The 19,650-nt window shown below is 41.8% G+C and overlaps 2 protein-coding genes across 2 annotated transcripts; one reads left to right on the forward strand and one right to left on the reverse strand.

Annotated features, from left to right (window-relative positions):
- Positions 1 to 262: 262 nt before the first annotated feature.
- Positions 263 to 5,806, reverse strand: LOC106937382 (coiled-coil domain-containing protein 85A-like). The gene is made up of 3 exons (XM_015018843.1): positions 5,673 to 5,806; positions 5,101 to 5,439; positions 263 to 1,462 (listed from the first exon to the last, which is right to left on the reverse strand). Exons 2-3 carry the CDS (start codon positions 5,356 to 5,358, stop codon positions 278 to 280), a joined length of 1,443 nt encoding a protein of 480 aa, XP_014874329.1. The 5' UTR covers positions 5,359 to 5,439; positions 5,673 to 5,806; the 3' UTR covers positions 263 to 277.
- A 2,446-nt stretch (positions 5,807 to 8,252) lies between these two features.
- On the forward strand, positions 8,253 to 19,650 carry sec23b (SEC23 homolog B, coat complex II component). The gene is made up of 19 exons (XM_015018847.1): positions 8,253 to 8,425; positions 11,562 to 11,789; positions 12,326 to 12,383; positions 12,547 to 12,633; positions 12,975 to 13,211; positions 13,328 to 13,410; positions 13,525 to 13,669; positions 14,526 to 14,684; positions 14,776 to 14,891; positions 15,168 to 15,291; positions 15,380 to 15,460; positions 15,574 to 15,663; positions 15,870 to 15,976; positions 16,296 to 16,449; positions 16,683 to 16,760; positions 17,740 to 17,901; positions 18,016 to 18,102; positions 18,249 to 18,470; positions 19,049 to 19,650. Exons 2-19 carry the CDS (start codon positions 11,569 to 11,571, stop codon positions 19,136 to 19,138), a joined length of 2,301 nt encoding a protein of 766 aa, XP_014874333.1. The 5' UTR covers positions 8,253 to 8,425; positions 11,562 to 11,568; the 3' UTR covers positions 19,139 to 19,650.

Consider the following 19,650-nt stretch of genomic DNA (forward strand, 5'->3'; position numbering starts at 1 on the left):
TCAGTCACTTAAAGAAGTGTGATTTGTAAAGAAAACTGCACACAGTAACTGCATTGAATCATATTTTCAAATATATATGTATTTATTGGTTGTTTGAACAAAAAGTGGACAAAAGAGTAAAAAAAAATAAAATAACATTCCAACAACATGGACAGTCTGGGGGATCTTTAAATGTCAAAATTTGAAATTTATCATGACGATAAATGATAAGAAATGTATCACGATAAATGATGAGCGATATGATAAATGCCCATCCCTAATTATATAATGAAAATGTTCAAATATGTGTGTATGATATCCCAATTTGGAGAGATGTACCTGTAGAACACCAACAGAGAACTGGAGCGGTGGATGCAGACACACACCTACCGTTCATGCCGTTGTAGATGCTCCGGTGGTGCGGTGACAGCTCGTCACCAGCTGGCCTCCTCTGCCCCTCCCTCACGGGACTGCCAAACTTTGCGTGGTCCGGGCTCACACTGTACTGGTGCCTGTGAGTTTCAGGGCTGCCTCCGTGGATCATGCAGCCCTTTTCGTGGTGCTCGCCGACCCCCAAATGTGCATGCCGGGGCTCGGGACTCCCGCAGCCTGTGGTGCTAATACTGCTCCGCTTGTACTTCTGATAGAGCTCCCCGCTGCCTCCCTGGCCCAGGAAGTGCTGCCTTTGGCCCAGTAGGAGATCCGAGCTGTGGTGCTTGGGGTGCTGCTCCGGGCTGCGGTGGCCTATGTTGCGCCCGTACTTCTCCGGGCTCAGGCCCCGCATGACCCGGCTGTGGTCGGGCACGGATATGGAGCCGCAGCGGGGCCGGCAGAGCTGGGGCAGGGTGTACGGATACTCCAGGCTCGTGCTCCGGTGCCGCCCAGCCGGGAGCTCTGGGCTGGACACCTCCCTGTCCGCTCCACCTATCCCGCTGATGCTGCTACACCTGGGTTTGTGCAAAAGTTCAGGGCTGCCTTTCTCCCCGCTGCTCCCAATGCTGCCCACACCTGCAGAGAGGTGAGTCTGCTTGTGGTGAGGGTGGTCTGAGCTGTCGGCGCTGCCTGCACTCGAGGTGCTGCTCCCATCTCCCACGTCCCTCATGAGAAGCCCCTGGCCTGGCACCAGCAGCAGGCTGTTCTGGCTGTCTATTGAGTTGCGGCATCCTCCCATCCCCACGCCCCCTCCGCCTCCGCCTCCCCCTACCACAACCCCTCCTCCACCCGAAACTCCCTTCTCGTCATCCAGCAACAGGCAGAGCTCCTTCAGCTCCAGATTCTCCCGGATCACCTCCTCCTGTCTGACCTCCAGCTCCTTGAGCTTCTGCAGGTACAGGGTCACTTCCTTGCGCATGATGCTGGCGCTGTACCGTCCGAGACGCTGCCACTCCCTGGACACGCGCTTCCCTTTCTGACGGTCATCATCTAAGAAACAGCACAAGTCCCGCAGCTCACGATTGTCCTCTTGCAGCTTCTGGTTGATGTCCTGGTGAAAAGAGAAGAAAAACATGCAGAAAAAAAGAAATATGGGAAACTTGACTGCAGTCGGAATATAATTAACATTTTAAATGGCTACCAGTGCATTCTTGCTATTATTTTTATTCTAGTCAGGTTTTATATCGATTTCTGATTCTCTTTGACTTTGAGAAATACAACTAGAGAAGAAAATGCAGCAGAGTCTCTGATAGTTTTGAATACAATAGAATATGAATATCAAAGATACAGTATGTCCCTAACCTCCATCTGATTTTTCAAAGTACGTGCAGTTTGTTGATCCACTTACAAGACAAAAAAAAAAAAAATGATGGGAGCATTTAATAATAAAAAACAAAGGTTACGTTTTCCAGTAATTAATCTGCCGATAACGATCAGATTTTATTTAAAGAAAATCAGACGAGTCGGATTGCTAGCTGTTTGATTGGTGCATCAGAGATCAGCAGTATATACTGATTATACAATATTTCCTCCATGCAGCTCAGTCAGTATTTCAAGTTTCAGAGAAGTCTCTTTACAGTAAACAGTCAGTAAATCAATCAGTAAATCCTATTCTTGAATGAAGTTTTATTTAAGACTTTAAAACCTTTCCATTACTATTTTTTTTTAAGTTGCATGAGCTGTAACTTGATAATATTATCAAGTTAGCTTATAGATCAAGTAAAAGCAGTATTCTAAACAAAGTCTGGTTTTCTTCAAGATATGACTTTCTGATTTAGTATTTTACTGATTCCATTTTCTTCTGCGGGTCATAATGTATAGAAAAAACATTGTGCTGTAAGTTTGTTGATAGTGATAGTGACTTTGAATCCACAGGAAAATACAATATCTGTGCTTTTTATTCATTACTATCTGTGCTTCAAAGCATTTTTCTCTAACCTTTCTCTGACATATATTCCTCAGGGGGATTTTTACAATCAGAGAAACAGCATGGTGCTTGTTGATGCATTTGCAGAGTAAAATTAGAGGGAAATTTGATGGATTGCATCAAAAGGCTATACAAAAAAAAATCAAATCTGATCTCTGATCAGAGCCAATCAAGATAGAATTATTGATTTAACATAGATCAAATGCATCATATTTCATGCATGCGTCTCAGTGGAGTAAAAACTTGAGCAGCCTGAGAGCACGTCAATAAGCCAAATGCTTTAGAATAAATCACAAAGTTGCACCAAGTTACTTTTAAATTGTTTTTGAACCTTAATTATTTAAATCCGATATCTCCGTTAATTATGAAAATGATTGTTTTTAATTTCATAACCTAAAAAAAGCTTAAAAATTGGCTAACAGTAGAGATACTCTGAGCAGACTTTTCCTGACTGACATTTTTTTTATTATTATTATTTTAAGCACCATAACATGAAAGTGGGGGGTGGGTGGAACAATGTGCAGCAGGCTTCGTTGGTTAAGTTAATTTTGAATCCAGCAGCAAATAAAGGAATTACAGGATTATGCTCAGACCCAAAGGATGTGCACCAGAATACAAAGCTGTTGGCCGATGCCTTCAGAGAACAAAAAATGGAAGTTCATAGTTTTTATGCATTTAATGATTTAGAAAAAAAACAAAAGTCGAGTCTGTTTCTCATTAATTAGTGCTTGACCTGCCAATCACCGCTCAGAAACGATCGAGAGAAAAATCGTCCAATTTCAACTGGTGAATCTCCTATTTATCACGCTAAAAAAGCTGCATCCATTACATGATTTGATTTATATTCCCCACTCTTTTAGATATCACCCCGTCACCGCGTGCAATCGTAATGAAATGAAACCTTAATCCTCTCTGATTTCCCCTTGAATAAACAGTAACTGCATGCAGTCAGTGAGATACATATAACGAGGAAGGCCGGGTTCAGGAGCAGAAACGACACCGCACAGAACATTTTGCATTAAAAGCAACATTAGAGCACTCCTTTGTCACCTCCAAAAGACCTCCTTCCCCTCCGCCTGTGACAATTTAACTCTCACCTAGATCCTCCCTCTCCTCCTGTCAGAGCCTCCAGCTCTTTCCAGTGTAATTAGGCCGCTTGGATGGGCAGAGGTGACAAGGTCCCTGGGAGAGGCAAACGATCCCTGTGTGCTGCTGAGGCTACCTCAGGCAAGTCTCAACTTTAATTGTAAACACTGTGGACATAGTGCCACATTACCCTTATTAGAAGAGGTAGTGACTAAGATTAGTGTTGGTGAGAAAGGCTTGGTGAATCTTCAGGTTCATTACATCCTGTGTAAATCTGCAGCGTTTTTGCGAAGGTATTCACGTCTTCTGGTTATAGGCTACAACAATCACTCATTTCAGAGCGTGGTTGTTGTGGTTTATGCTAACAAAAAATAACCAAATAAAATAATTAAAAAAAAAAAAACATCTTGTGTAAAAACATCCCCCCGGCCCCCAAGTAAAAAGCTGAAGGGTGTGACACCCGCTATTCCGTTTACGCTGATATCCCAAATAAAATCAAAAGTACAGGTTAATTCATCACCTGAAGATTGAAACACGACTAGAAACAATACCGATATGTAGTCACACACCTAAACTGACAGAGAAGGAAAGTATTCAGAGAAGGAGAAAAGAGGCCTGTGGTACCTCTGGAGGAGTTGTAATGATCTACAGCTCGAGTGGAACCATCTGTGCACTCTACAAATTTGGCCTTTGAGGTACAGTTACAAACAAAAAGCAATTGCATTTTGCCACAAGCCACGCCTACACACACACAGCAAACATATGTAAGAAAGTAATCTCGTCATATGAAGCTAAAGTTACCCTTTTGCTTATAAGCAAAATACTATGTGTGGCAGAAAACTAATACTTTACATCCCCCAGACCACACCATCTCCAGCAAGTCAGAAGATGGAGGGAGCTAATTACAGAACATTGCTAGAAGAAATCCTGTTAGAGGCTGCCAAAGTTTTGAGAATGTGGTAGATTTCCAGCAAAACAACCATAAACATCCACCAAAGCTACGATCCAATGGTTTAGATCAAAACCTATTCAAGTCTTAAATGTCCCAGTAAAAGTCCAAATCCATTTAAGTGGCAAGACACAGTTCATCTAATCTGAGCGCCATCTAATTATGTCAGGAGAATTTAATTTAATTGCACACCACACTTTTCAGATCTTTTGAAATTTGACTCCACCGTGTAATTTCAACCTAAAAATGAGAACTTTTTAGTTCATATGTCACATAAAATCCCAGTCAAGCACATTGAAGTCTCCCGTTGTGACGTGACAAAAAACGGAAAAGTCCAGTTCATGGTGAATACTTTTTCAAATGCACTGGATGTGCAGGAATTTCAAATGTAAGGAGAGAGACAGCTCTGGGTGCCAAGCCCATAATGTCACTGATTCTGCTCAAAACCACAGTGACTCAACCTATAGGCTATGAAACCGAATCTGATTGGACTTCCTAAGCCTGCAAGTTTAGCGTGGGCACATCCACAACGCAGGCCCACGGAACGAGACAGCGAACTTTCAGTGTTATCTTATCTGGCATCATGGTTGCTGATTGCTTGATAAAGAGCTGAATATTCCTCACGTTATGCGCGCTCTCAGGTGCGCCTCAAACCTATGATCTCATCCTTTGCAAATGCGCGGCCCTCCAACCTCCTCCTTTTCCTCCTCCTCCTCCTCTTCCTCACCTTCAGCCCCCTAATCTCGTTTAGGTGCAGCTGGAGGCTGCGGTTGACCTCTCGGATGAGATTCCCGTGGTCCAGAATCACGCTCATCTTATCGGCCTCAGACCGCCTCAGCCGGCGCACCAGCTCCTCTTTGGTCCACCTGAGCAGCTCCTCGTCCGTCAGACCTGAGATGTCTTCGGCCGGACTTTCACTCTTCGCTATGGACAGCTGGAGCTGGGGCTGGGGCTGGGGCTGGAGCGGCGGAGTTGCCTTCTCCATTGGCACAGCTCCTCCGGCACCGACAAAGGGCAGAAAACACTCGCGGGTTCGTCAAGCAGCTCCGCTCGCTTCCAATCCGACCTGCAGAGGTTGAGGAAGCGGGTTACCGTTTGGTAATCAGCGGCATAGTTCGGCCTCTGTGCTGCCCTCCACTCTCCCACTCTCTCATAGAGCAACAGCTGACGATGCCGGGCTGAGTGCAGCACGGCGGAGAGGATGCTGTGGACTCCTTATCGCTGCATCATCCGACTCTATGCAGCGGATGCACGGCGTGATCCCGGTCCGGAAGGAGATGAAAGTGGAAGAAGGTTTACCTGGATGTGAAAGCGGTCAGAGGCAGAGGAGGGAGTCATCTGTGCAAAGCAGAGAAAGGGAGAGGAAAAAGCTCTCTCCTTCTCTCCTCCTCTCTGCCTTTCCCTCCTGAAGCTCTCTCATCCCCCCCAGAGGTTTGCGACTCTGTGAAAACACAGCTTTCCTACGGCGCCACCTAGTGGTGAGTTTCGTATCAAAAGGCTACATGGAGCAGTCCTATTCAAATATGAACAATATACCTGTTAGGTGTTATATTAAATCATTTAAAAACAAAAATGTCATTAGTTGTCTTAAATTAAAGGGTGTGCTACTTTATTTATTTTTTATTTTTTACTTGAGAAGCTACTTTATAAAACATAAAGCTCGAAAGTGAGTGGAGTACCCACAAACTGCACTCAAGTAAGAGTGGTGATACTTCAACATAATTTTATTCAAGAAAAAATAAAAAGTAGCCATGCAAGAAATTACTCAAGTAAGAGTAAAGAAGTATTTTGTTTGAATACTCACTAACTGATCCAAACTTCAACCATTTAAAGTTCAAAAAAATTACATGGAGAAAAGTACAAAGAAATGTGAAAATGTTAGTTCTTTAAAGAATAAAATTAAAATAATCCATATATACCATCATAACAACATAACAAAATCAGGCAAAATAAATATTTAACCAAATAATATCTGTCGAGTTTATTGTGCAAATTTGAATATGACTTTTCCATGTAACCTTTCGATTTTAAACCCATCATTAGTGAGAACAGAGCATTTCCTGTGGTTTGTATTAGCCATTTGATAGAGATTTGCACAATTGACTTGAAATTGGCCCCATGAAGGGCCGGTTTCCACAATTCATGGAGTTTGCAACCAAGGCTGAGTTTTGTTGATCTTATGCAGCTTACGGCATTCCAGGATTGGCGTGTGTGGCATTGAGTTGTTGACTTTCTTGTAATCGATCCAGCCAGGTTTGTTTGTTTGGCTACTGTTCTGTGAACCAACAGTTGGTGTTTAGTATACCAATGCCTTTCTGTGCCTCTGTCATGTATTGAGCCATGTGCCTTATCTTAGCCACTATACCTTACAGGTTTTTGGCCAATAGTTGGATGGGATTATTCCCTTCTGGATGACTTTCATTATCAGGGCTATTGGGCCCTTGGTCAGCCATTCAGAGTGGGTACCATTTTGCAGCAGTTTGTTCATTTGTGTCATTATGCTCTGGAGAGAAGTCCAGAGCCTAATGACAGGCTCTGGACTGTCATTAGCCAATGAGTATGGATCATATCTGGCTTTAGAGCTGCCCAGTTCTTCATACTTGAGAGGATATCTGCCATTGTGATGTTCATCTGACTTTGTTCAGGGAGATTAGTGTGGTTTGCATTAGCCACTGTGCATCATTGCTATGAAATGCCTCTTTCTTCCAAATACCTTTCCAGTATTGTCCAGTCTTCAGCCTAGAAGGGTGGCTTATATTACCCCGCACTATGGATTTGGTTCCCATACCTCGAGATTGACACATGCGCATCAGACCACAAAAAAAAAAAAGTTTCCTTGAAAATGTTTTGCTTGGAAGAAAAAGGTTCTATCTTTCAGTGCTATTCCTCAATTTAAACATATAGAATACAGCACAACAATGTAACGTACCAAAATCAGTAAAATTTGGAAATATATTTAGTGTTACTATACGCCTCTTGGTGGCACCATTGACCACTTTTAGTCTTATACAGTTATATATTTATCCACAAAACACTTGAAAGTCATGTATCATTTTCCTTCCACTTCACAGTTTCTATATGTGTTAGTCCATAACATAAAAACAATAAATATCATTGATGTTTCAGGCTGGATTACGATAAAAAATGAAAAGGGGTTGTGGATATTTTTATAAGTCACTGTATCTGTTCACCATTCATAACAGAACAGTCTGAATCCAACATCAGGGAATTATCAAACTGACTAAACATTACTCTCTCCCTGAAATCAATGGCTTTACAGAGATTAAGTTTATTTTTGATTAGCATACCTAAAACTGTATTTATGTTTTACAAAAGAAGGAAAGAAGTTTGATCTCTAAAGTTTGGTAGAAAAAGTCTTAATGAAAAAAAATGCAGAGGCAACGGTTTCAAAGCAGCTGTACTATGTAAGAAGAAAAACAGAGTTTATGGTCTGTCATGTTTAGATATTAACCTATTAGTGAGAAAGACTCAACTCTTTTCACCAATACTGATGTTGTAATCACTCTGACGCTCCAGTCAAGTTGAGAGCATGACAATTATGTATCATGTTTAATAGGTCAAAATTTCGCTACTATATATACATAAAGGCATTAATATGAACATTAATGCCTTTAATGACAAAAACACTGAAGGCTTTATACATAATAGTTTTACGGCTATATGGATACGCAACAGTATATTCTTCAAATGTCACAGAACAGAATGTGACTTTGCTTCCTGTTTGCCGCTGTCTTCAAGAGAAGATGCAAACGTTCAAAAACACAATAGACTTCATTTCCCAGAGTACCCCACTTCCGCATGCTACGCTGACTCGACGTCACAGAAAAAGAACCAATAGAAGAATGTCGAATTCGGAGTAACACGTCATTCTAGTAAAGTGCAGAAGCCGGGTTGACAGGGAGTGATCCCACCGCCGACGTCTTTCTGTCCACTTCTTCCGTCTGTTTCCACCTCCAGACGCTCTAAGTTGACTTCAATACAGCATTCTGTGTCTTCGCTGTCTTGCCCTGAAGTTAACTTGATATAAAAAGGTAGGAGCTCCGCTTAATTTCGATATGGAGTAAGTCGTCCATTTTTTAGCTTCCATTTAAGTGACAGGAAGTGGGGAAAATGCTACATTCAGTTAGCATATTCGTGCTGCTGTGTAAGATGTTTGAGTTTTATAGCAGCGAGGTTTGAATGTAAAACCGTGATTAAAAATACACTGTTTAGCTAAATGTGGACAGTACATTCCGAATATTAGTAGTTTTATTCAATGTATTTCGTGTTAGTAGATACATGGTAGTTTTGGCATATCTGACTATGTAACTCGTGTCTTCATTAATAATGATACGTGGCTACTAGTTTGGGTTACTGATTTGGTGTTATTTCAATATTTACACCATGTATGAATAGTTACACCAGGGACACCTCTTTCACCTGTTAGTGAAAATCATCATTTAAGAAACAAAATCTTTAATCCACGACTTTAATGTTGCTTTCAGTTTTGATTGTTTTGACAAACATTTATGTTTACTGACAAATCGAGAATAATTTTAATGTATAGTTCCTTAGTCCATTGAACACTAGAGAAAAGTTCCTACAAAAAATTCAAATAGGGTGTTTATGGAGAGTTCAATAGTTTTAATCAATGCATATGCCAGACACATCTCATGTTTCTTAATGTTACCAAAAACAAATTGTCTTTTTCTGGGGGGGGGGGGGGGTTTTTTTGTTTTTAAAAAATTTTGGGGGGACTTGAACTTTTGAACGGATGGAACAAATTGCAAAAAGATGTCATCTACGGCTTTTGCCCAGCTGACGTGTAATCTAGGATTTCATAGAACAAAGTTTCTGATGTTATCACAGTGCCACAATCATTTCGCTACGTAAAGAAAATAAATTATTATTGGTGGTGTTTTGTTTCAATTTCTTTAACATATTCCAAATAAAACAATCATAACAGTATTAAGTTTTACAATCTTACTTTACATCTTTTAAAACAATGTGATTTTGATTTATCCATACACTCCCGTGCTTTTTCTTTTTAGTAATAGTCAGGCAATTAAAAGACGAAAGATCCAACAAACATAGAAATGCTCAAATATGACAGATGAGTTAGGGAGTCTGACAAAGTCCTACTTTATCGAAACAAGTCCAATGTAAACCACCTGATCAAATATCAGATGGTGAGAAGGAAACTCTATTATTAGTCCATGGGGAAATTACTGAAGAATGGAGAAAAACTTATTTCAAAGGAAAGAGTAACATCATTCACCTGCAGTTGTAGTTTGATTAACATTCTGAATTAAAATAGGAAATGGATGAGTAACTGCAAAAATAACATGATGGGGTGGAAAAAAAGTTCATTAAAGTCAAAAACAAAAAAATAAAACCAAGAGGTAACACAAATTAAACGTTAATTTAATTTGTGTTGGTGAAAGCAAATCAGACATTACTGACGTAAATTTATTTAGTCTGACGAAAATGGTTGGGCATTTTGACCGAGGTGCTTCTCCTCTAATCTTGCAGATATGTTTCTGTTCAGTCTGTCAAATATGTTGCATTTACTGTGAAAGAAACTGTCACATTGTGCTGATGTTGCACATGTCCGACAACCTTGTGACCAAAGTCTTCAGTAGTGGTGTACGTCTCGGAGCAGAGGCATTAGGTGACAGATGAGAACTGAATCATTTAGCATTTAAACGCACTTCCATGGTGGAGCTCTCCTCAGCAGCTCTCTGTATTTCTATCAGCTGAGTGAACTGGCATCACGTCGCATCCAAGCTGAGCAGATTGTGGCACAAGAGGTGGACGTGAGGCAGAACAAACCACCACATAATAAAATACGGGTTAACATATTTCAGAGCTCTAGCGGAAAAACCAAACTGGTTCTGATCACAGTAAGTCTCTCAGAGCCCTGCGCACCACGGTGACTCACAGAGCAGGTTTATGGACCTCTCCTATGGAGAAAGTTTTCTGTGGCAGAACAAACAAAAGTAATTAAGAGCGATATTTATTAATGTGCGTCGGACCCACTTTGTTTAATCCTTAAACGTGCTTTGTCATATCCAAAACATCCAAAGGTATTAATGTTGGGTATTAAATGGCCGCTGAGCAGGGCTGTATCCAGGAAGTTTTTAAAGAGGGCCAACTGAGGGGCCGTTGGGGATCACCAAAATAAAAACCCAGGCAGAAGGCAAACCTGCAATACAAAGTGAGTGACTAATATTGGGCTCACTACGTGAAGGTGGTTCAGTATATTTATCTGAGCAAAATATTTATTACCATGAAGTAATAAATGTTAAAAAAAAAATAAAAATCTTAAAATGTTTCTTTTTTGTATTCGCCCTCTTTAGAAACTTTGACTAACGGTTTTGTATCTACTATGTTTAATGTAGTGTAAAATATGCAAATGTTACAAGTATAATACCCTCAATTGAATTCAAATCTGAGTCACATGAGTAAATTGTCTTATTTGTTTGAAAAATGTCTGGTGTGAGACATTACCAAGCTCACGTTTTCATGAACACTAATTTAATGTTATTAGATGTTGTTTGTATTATTAGACATTTAAACACTCGGGCAAATGCTACATGAAAACACGTTTGTATTCTGTTGTTCATTGCTTTTTTTTTGTTTGTACAGTCACAATATTTTTAGCATATCAAAGAAAATATCTTTTGCTCTTAATCTGTTTTTAGTCCTTCCTGATTACGTTTCTAATCTGTCCCTGCAAAGGAAGAATTTGACCTCTGGTAACTCTGAGGGAGGATATCCAGCTGTAACCAAGGGATGCTTTGCTAAAGGCGTCACTCATATTTCACTACCGCACACCAACAAAAGCAAAGCGTATACAAATGGTAATCAAAAGTTTGGACACGCCTGTTCATTTACGCTAGGATTCTTCTGCTCTCTTCTCTCTCCCCGTCATCAAAACCAGTCAAGCAGGTTCGCCAAAGGCGCTTTGTGCGTCACGCTTTCGAGGTTCCGTGTCTTATTTTAGCCCCAGACGGGGACGGCTCACCTGTATTTAAAGCAGACCTTCCCTGGAGTTGGTCACACAGAACCACGTTTGCAGCAACGGAGTTTTTGACCGACCTGAGATACTTGGAGCGTACTAGGCTCTTTTTGCTGGACTGATCTGTTCAGCTTGGCGTAATTCGACATCTTTTTTTTCTGCTGTAGCTCGGAGATGTCGACCTACCAGGAGTTCATTCAACAAAACGAGGATAGAGATGGGGTGCGATTCAGCTGGAACCTCTGGCCCTCCAGTCGTCTGGAGGCCACCAGGCTGGTGGTCCCTGTCTCCTGCCTCTTCACGCCTCTCAAAGAGCGGCCCAACCTGCCGCCCGTCCAGTACGAGCCGGTCATGTGCAGCCGGGCCAACTGCAAAGCTGTCCTCAACCCGCTGTGGTAAGTTTCAGGCAAATCTGTTTCAAATCAGTGCAGTCTTGTAGTCTGTTTATTCCTACTACAGGCATGCTTTATGTATATGTTGTCAGCTGGGCTTTATTTATAGAGCTGTTTGCATGCACAATGAGGATAGCACTTTACAAAAGCTGAAAATGTTTGGCAACAAAGAAACTAACAAGAAGAAATATGTAAGGAAGACAAAAGTAAATGGATAAATAAGATAAAATTAGAGTTTTTTTTCATAATATTTGGTACAAAATGTTATTAATCACATTAATCTAGAGGAATGTTGTCTTTTAATTTGGCAAGTTGGTTGTTTGAAATTGTTTAAGCCCGGTGGCAGATCTGCTTGTTCTCCACTTTTATTCATGTAGTGAATTTAAAAGGGGGGAAAGTATTTTAATTTCCAAATTCTCAGCTCACATTGTATAAATACCAGGTGTGACGTGTAAAAATCTCAACTCTCGTCTTGTTTCTTTCATGGACAGCCACATTTTGTCACAAGACTCCAAAAACAATTTATTTTTCTCTTGCAGTCAAGTCGACTTCAAAGCCAAAATCTGGGCATGCAACTTCTGTTTCCAGAGGAACCCTGTGAGTACCAAACATGTGCAACATATTTCAGCCCTGATGGTTTTAATTGATACGCCGACCTTGTGTCACGACATGCATGAGCTCTGTAGCTTAATGTCGCTTTTCCACATTCCTGCATTAGGCTGGTCAAGCTGACTATATCTGCCTCTTTGTGTGTTTGCAGTTCCCTCCCTCCTACGCAGGCATATCAGAGGTGAACCAGCCAGCCGAGCTCATGCCACAGTTCTCCACCATCGAGTACATAGTTCAGGTAAATTCTTAATACGTGTATGCACTCTGACCTCGCCCAGTTCTGCAGGCCTGCCATGCAAAAGAGAGATAATGGCGATGCATAAAAGTTCCTGGGTTTGGTCTTTCACTCCAGGACATCTTTGTTCTGACACATCGCTAGGTGGAATGAGAATCCAATACTTTAATAGCTGGCTGCAACATCATAAATTAAACTGTAATCATGAATTATTGACAGAGGTTTCATCACATTTACTGTGTTATGGTATACAGTAGAATGTAAGTGGTGTTACTTCTTGTTCTGTTTCCGTCCTCTTTAGTCAGACTGGTGTTTAACCTTCCTACTTTCCGTCTCCCTCACAGCACGGACCCTCGGCCCCGCTCATCTTTCTGTATGTCGTGGACACATGCTTGGAAGAAGAGGACCTCCAGGCCCTGAAGGAGTCCCTCCAGATGTCCCTGAGTCTGCTGCCCCCAAATGCCCTGGTGGGCCTCATCACTTTCGGCCGCATGGTCCAGGTGCATGAGCTGACATGCGAGGGAATTGCCAAGAGCTACGTCTTTAGGGGCACCAAAGACCTCTCCTCTAAACAGATCCAGGTAGGTTCAGAATACTTTAACGAACAAAGGATGTATCTATTTTTCTCTAAAATAGCGGCCATTCATCCTGACATGATCTCTCAGATTGGTTTGGTAATGTGCGGTTTTAATTTCAGGAGATGCTTGGGCTGACGAAGCCAGCAGCACCGGGACAGCAAGGTCGCCCCGTGGCTCCTCAGGAGGCTGCTGCCTCATGCAGGTACGAAGGACAACACCGGTTCTCTGTTATTAATCACTGTCAGCTGCCTTCTACCACACCTGGCTGTTTATTGTTTTGATTTGGTTCTAAGAGCCTTTTCTTTTTCTCGTCTAGGTTCCTGCAGCCAGTCCACCGAGTCGACATGAACCTGACCGACTTGCTGGGAGAACTCCAGAGGGACCCCTGGCCCGTCCCTCAGGGGAAACGGCCGCTGCGTTCCACCGGCGTCGCGCTGTCTGTTGCTGTCGGCCTCCTTGAGGTAAAAAAAAAAACCCAAACCACTATAGTACAATAACGGGTTCCATGAATGTCGATGCTTTAGGCATGGTGCGCAGTGAGCCTCTCTGAGAAAGCCACATCACGTCTTCCTGCATATTTACTCTCTACAGCAGCAGCAGCATGTTTGCATTGCAGCTCGTTTGCTGCTCCCTCTCAGCGTTTTGCCCTTTCCCTCCACCGATATTATCCTCTCTTTTCTCCTTCTAATAATCTGTGCTGTTATGTAACTACTAGTACAAGAGATCGTTCACCCCACTGCACCTTTCCCCACCCAGTGGGAGAATTTTGGTGCTTTTAATCACTTTAGATGCTCTGATCGGACTAGAGAACTAAGCTGTCTGTACAAAGCAGAGCCACAGAACACCATGTAAATGTTTTGTGTAGCTAAGGACTGAATGTCTTTCTGTAATTGAATCACCATTTAATTTAGTTTTTATCAAAGTAGGTTCTTGTTGCTATATTTGTGTCTACATGGCTCTTTTCCAAACGTTTCATAATGCTGTGGACGTCCCCGGACTTTGCACTTTGGATTTGTCTGTTGGTTGTCAAGTTCGGTCTTTGCTAATGTAGATTCACACCCTAAGATTTTATGTGGAGTTTTTATGTGGCGTGCATATCTTATTCCTGACAACTCTCTCCATTAGACACGGCTCTTTCAGTGGAAAGTTTTGAGTTTTTAAAATGTTTTTTTTTTTTTTTTTGCTAAATAGCAAATACATAAGTAAAAAAAAAAGAAACAAGGCTGAAAAAGAAAAATTGTTTAATTTTGTGTTTGTAAAACCTGAGATGAAATGCAACTCAAGTGAAGCCCAACTGCTTCTTTGTCTTTCTCTCAGGGGGCTTTCCCAAACACAGGGGCTCGTGTGATGCTTTTCATCGGGGGGCCGCCCACCCAGGGACCCGGCATGGTGGTGGGAGACGAACTGAAAACCCCCATCCGCTCCTGGCACGACATCCAGAAAGACAACGCACGGCATCTGAAGAAAGCAACCAAGGTGATGCATTTAGGAAACCTCTGATATGTTCAGGAAAAGTGAATTAAAATGATTATTTATTTACTTATCTTATGTCACTTTGTTCCCACAGTACTATGAAGCTTTGGCCAACCGCTCGGCTGTGAACGGACACAGTGTCGACATCTACGCGTGCGCTCTGGACCAGACGGGCCTTCTGGAGATGAAGTGCTTATCTAATCTCACGGGGTACGTCTGAACTGACTGTGTGTTTCATTTGAGGGTCCAGGATTAGTTTGGCCATTATAGTTCAGTTTCCTTTGTTGATGTGCTGCTGTTAAAATAGCACACATCCACGCTACCTGACATTAATCAGAGATATAGTAAGAGGGAAAGATGGGCATCACAAAAATGACAAATTTAAAGCCAAAATGACTAAACAGCAAAAAGAAATCTGCAACAAGTAAATAATTTTCCATCAATGATTTAGTAGAATTTTTTGTAACCAGTTTTTATGTATTTCAGGGGTCACATTGTGATGGGGGACTCCTTCAATACGTCCCTGTTTAAGCAAACCTTCCAGAGAGTCTTCAGCAAAGACTACAACGGAGATTTCCGGATGGCGTTCGGAGGAAACCTGGAGGTCAAGGTAAATCGGTTCACTTAAAATCCGACAAATATTACTCGTACAATTTCATGTTCCAGACGTTGAAATCTGACGTCGTTCGTCTCTGTAGACATCCAGAGAGCTGAAGGTCTGCGGGGCCATCGGGCCGTGTGTTTCACTGCACTCAAAGGGTCCTTCTGTTTCGGAGAATGTGAGTCGCCACCCCAGATTGAACTGTGGGACTCGGATTCCTTAGCCTCGGCGTAGGTAATCTGAGACTCTCCGTGTGCTGGAATTCACCACAGCGTGTTTTCTGTTTCACAGGAGATGGGCATTGGAGGCACAAACCAGTGGAAGCTGTGCAGTCTCGACCCCTCCACTACTTTGGGTGTTTACTTTGAAGTTGTGAATCAGGTAAAAAAATATATATATATTTTGTTTGTTTTAGCTTTTTAGCTTTCCTGGATTGGAATGCATAGCAATCACTTGAAAATAAGAGAGCATCTGTGATCCAGGATAATGGCTTTTCTTGTTTAAGTTTGCAGACAATGGCTTGTTGTTTTCCTTGCTGTGAAACGACTCGTGCACAAGAGGACTGATTGTGTTCTGTGTTTGTGTAGCACAATGCACCGGTGCCACAGGGCGGTCGAGGGGCGATCCAGTTCGTAACCCAGTACCAGCACTCCAACACGCAGAGGAGGATACGGGTCACCACCATCGCCAGGAAGTAAGACTCTTATTTTGCTGTTCAAGTTCTGTCCTAAATCTGGACTTTATTCTCAGTTTGATATGTTCCTGACAAACCAGTTTCTCTCACTGGAAAAAATGTTAACGAGGAATTAATTAAATAAAGGAATGCACCCTAGAAAGAAGGTAGTCCTCACTAGAGATGTTTTGCATGCTTGCTGTTTAGTTCGTCCGTGAAAACATGTAAACTATGTGCGTCATCACGTCGCGCCCACACTCACCTGTCCTTTTCTTTTTCTCCTGCATTCTTCCTCTACCATGGATCCTCCCTCTTTTTCTTTCTTCGTGAACTGTTGCAGTTGGGCGGACGCCCAGTCTCAGATTCAGCACATCGAGTCCTCGTTCGACCAAGAGGCGGCCGCCGTGCTCATGGCTCGCCTGGGCGTCTTCAGGGCCGAGTCAGAGGAGGGCCCAGACGTTCTCAGGTGGCTCGACAGGCAGCTTATCCGCCTGGTGAGTTGGAAACAAATTCAGGAACACTTTGATTTTCTTTTTGTTTTTGGAATATTGTTTATGTGAAATATTTCAATTAAGTAGGGAAAACAAAAAAACACCTCTGAAAATGTGGATTTTACCGGACAAGTCTTTTTGACTTTAGAGGAGTGGAAGTGATGTTAGAAATAATTTATTACAAATCACATGATGCGATTCATAATTAAACGCTTTGCTTCCTGCCTTGTTTTCAGTGTCAGAAGTTTGGCCAGTTCAACAAGGATGATCCGACGTCCTTCAGACTGTCCGAGTCCCTGTCCCTCTACCCACAGGTAAACCTGCCACACAGTGGAAATGCAACACAAAACTGTAGCTTCATCACTGTGAAAATGATGAAGCCACTGTTCATCATTTTCACAAAAAAGGTCATACTCTGATGACGTCCTTGGTGTCACTCATTTAGCTAGCAGCTAGTCTGAGAGGGATCAAGACATTAAACAGTCTGTTAGCTACTTTTAAACAACTGAACTCACCAAAGCCTTATAGAGGTTTACGCAAGCACCATTTTATGAACCTTTAGACCAGCGTCAGGTTTGCTTTGGGCGTCTGTTTAGACAGAGGGAGGATAAGGTGGACTAGTCACGATCTTTCTGTGTGAAACATTTATTGCAAAAAGAAGATTATTGTGGTCAGAGTTACTACGTGATATAAAAGATTGATTTTCTTTTTTTTCTTTCTTTGACTCTGATTCGAAATGCCTCCAGTTTCCTCGCATTTCTTTGGCAAGAAAAAAAAAAATCTTGACCTGTCTGTAAACAGCTAATTAAAATAAACATGACAACAGGTTCAAGGTTAATAAAAAGCATTTCTGTTAACGGCTACAGAACTTTGCTTGAGCCTCGTCTCAAAACTAATATGGCCAACTAATCAGTGCGAACGTTAAATTAAGATACTAAGAACTATTTACTGAACTTCATATAACACAAAAACAGATTCTTCAGATAAGACCAGAGAGTCCTTCATTCTTAAATTCACTAAAGTAACTTTGGCTTTTAATGCTGTTTCCAGGACTTGGAAGAACTATTTAATCTCATAGATTCTTTTTTTAATATTTTATATATCCTAGATTTTTCACGTCTTAAATGTGAAGCCTGCAGAAACCCTGTTGACTATCCCTATATTTAGAAAACAATGTAAAAGGCCTTCAGTTAGTATTTAGGAATTTTTAAATAAAATGCATTCTTTTATTAAAGGTTATTTTACGGTAATATTTCACTTACGTTTTTTTCCCCTCCCTTGTTGCTCTTACAGTTCATGTTCCACCTCCGGAGGTCACCGTTCCTCCAGGTGTTCAACAACAGCCCCGATGAGTCGTCCTACTACAGGCACCACTTTGTCAGGCAGGACCTGACCCAGTCCCTGATTATGATCCAGCCCATCCTCTACTCCTACTCCTTCCACGGGCCACCAGAGGTCAGCCTCACTCCCTTTATGCTGTCATCCGTTTCATACCGTCTGTTCAGCTGGCGTCAAAGTGTCTTCACGGCCAAGCGTTGTAAAGCTCAGTTTGGTTTGTTTTTTTCTCAGCCTGTGCTCCTGGACAGCAGCAGCATCCTGCCGGATCGAATCCTGCTGATGGACACCTTCTTCCAGCTGGTTATCTACCACGGAGAGGTGAGGCAGCACGCAGCAGAAATCTAGTTTGTCTGCATCAGAGTGCTTCATTCAGAATTTTTTATTTTATTTATTTATTTATTTATTTTTTAATCTGGATAAATAAAAGCATATGTGATTCATTTTCTTTTCCAATGTGATTTCAGACTATTGCTCAGTGGAGAAAGGCAGGCTACCAGGAAATGCCAGAGTATGAGAACTTCAAGCAGCTGCTTCAGGCTCCTCTGGATGACGCTCAGGAGATCCTGCAGACACGCTTCCCCATGCCTCGCTACATCGACACTGAACACGGAGGCTCACAGGCGCGATTCCTGCTGTCCAAAGTCAACCCGTCGCAAACGCACAACAACCTCTATGCCTGGGGACAGGTACACACTTTCTCATTCATAGTACTTAAACTGTAGGTTTTCTTTTTCTGCCACTTTTCCATCGAGGGCAGATTTGTAGTTGCCCTGTTGACAGCTTCTTCATCTGCATGGGGTTTCTTTTCCCATATAAAATCCTCATTAAAATACATTTAAATCACGGACACCATTGTGCGGTGCCGTAGTCCGGATTGAGATTATTCCACCGTCCTGCAGAGCCGCTGCAGTCGCAGATGAAATCTTCTGCAAGACTTAAATGAAACAAATCAACCAAAAATCCCCCAGATTTCCTGTCTAAAATGCAGGCCTACTACTTCAGAAGTCTCCAACACAGGTCTTGGATTATCTAACCTTTTATTTGAGACTTGGAAGATTAAAATCTATAATCGGTATTAAACTCCTTACTTCCTGCATGAAGAGGAAGTAAGTTGCTGAAACTGCCGAAAACGCACAGTGTAGGATTATCGACAGATTGAGCTCTGAGTGCTGCAAGCGTATCATTGGATCAGTTATGTTATGAAAAAATCTATTTGTAAATAAACAGTGAATGTTAATTATGTTTTGTTTTTCTGTATCTGTAGGAGACGGGAGCGCCAATCCTGACTGATGATGTCAGCCTGCAGGTCTTCATGGACCATTTAAAGAAACTGGCTGTTTCCAGCTCTGCATAGACATCTTGTTAAGGCACAAAATAAAAAAAAAAAGGAATATGACCATCAGCTACCAGGATCCATTAACATTTCCTATGTTTCTTTATTATTATTATTTTTTTTTTCAAAGAAGCCAACCCTTTTAATGTCTGTGTGTCTCTGTCTAGACTTGTTACTTTTAATAAGAGGAGCAACAGAAAAGGGTCGCTGACTGCGAATTCCTGCGAATATTACGTGTCGAGTTATTTTCAACTTATTTATGAGGAATGGTTCTTCTCTGTACGGAAACGAGACTCTGTGAAACATTTTTGCTAATTCCACATCTGTATTATACCTGTTCTTACCTTTGACATGTAGAGTGATTAGACTAATTTGTTCTCTGTGTATTTGCTGCATCAGACGGGGGTTAAAGCTGCTGTTAAAATTATGCCTGTACATGTATGCATCTGCTTTGTCCATAGCTTGAGATTAAATGTGTAGAATTTTTTTCAGAAAAATAAATTATAGCAGAATATCCAATGCTCGCCGAAAAA

This window comes from Poecilia latipinna, unplaced genomic scaffold, assembly GCF_001443285.1.
Source record: "Poecilia latipinna isolate Pla-1442-1.1 unplaced genomic scaffold, P_latipinna-1.0 Scaffold2332, whole genome shotgun sequence".
Lineage (NCBI taxonomy): Eukaryota > Metazoa > Chordata > Actinopteri > Cyprinodontiformes > Poeciliidae > Poecilia > Poecilia latipinna.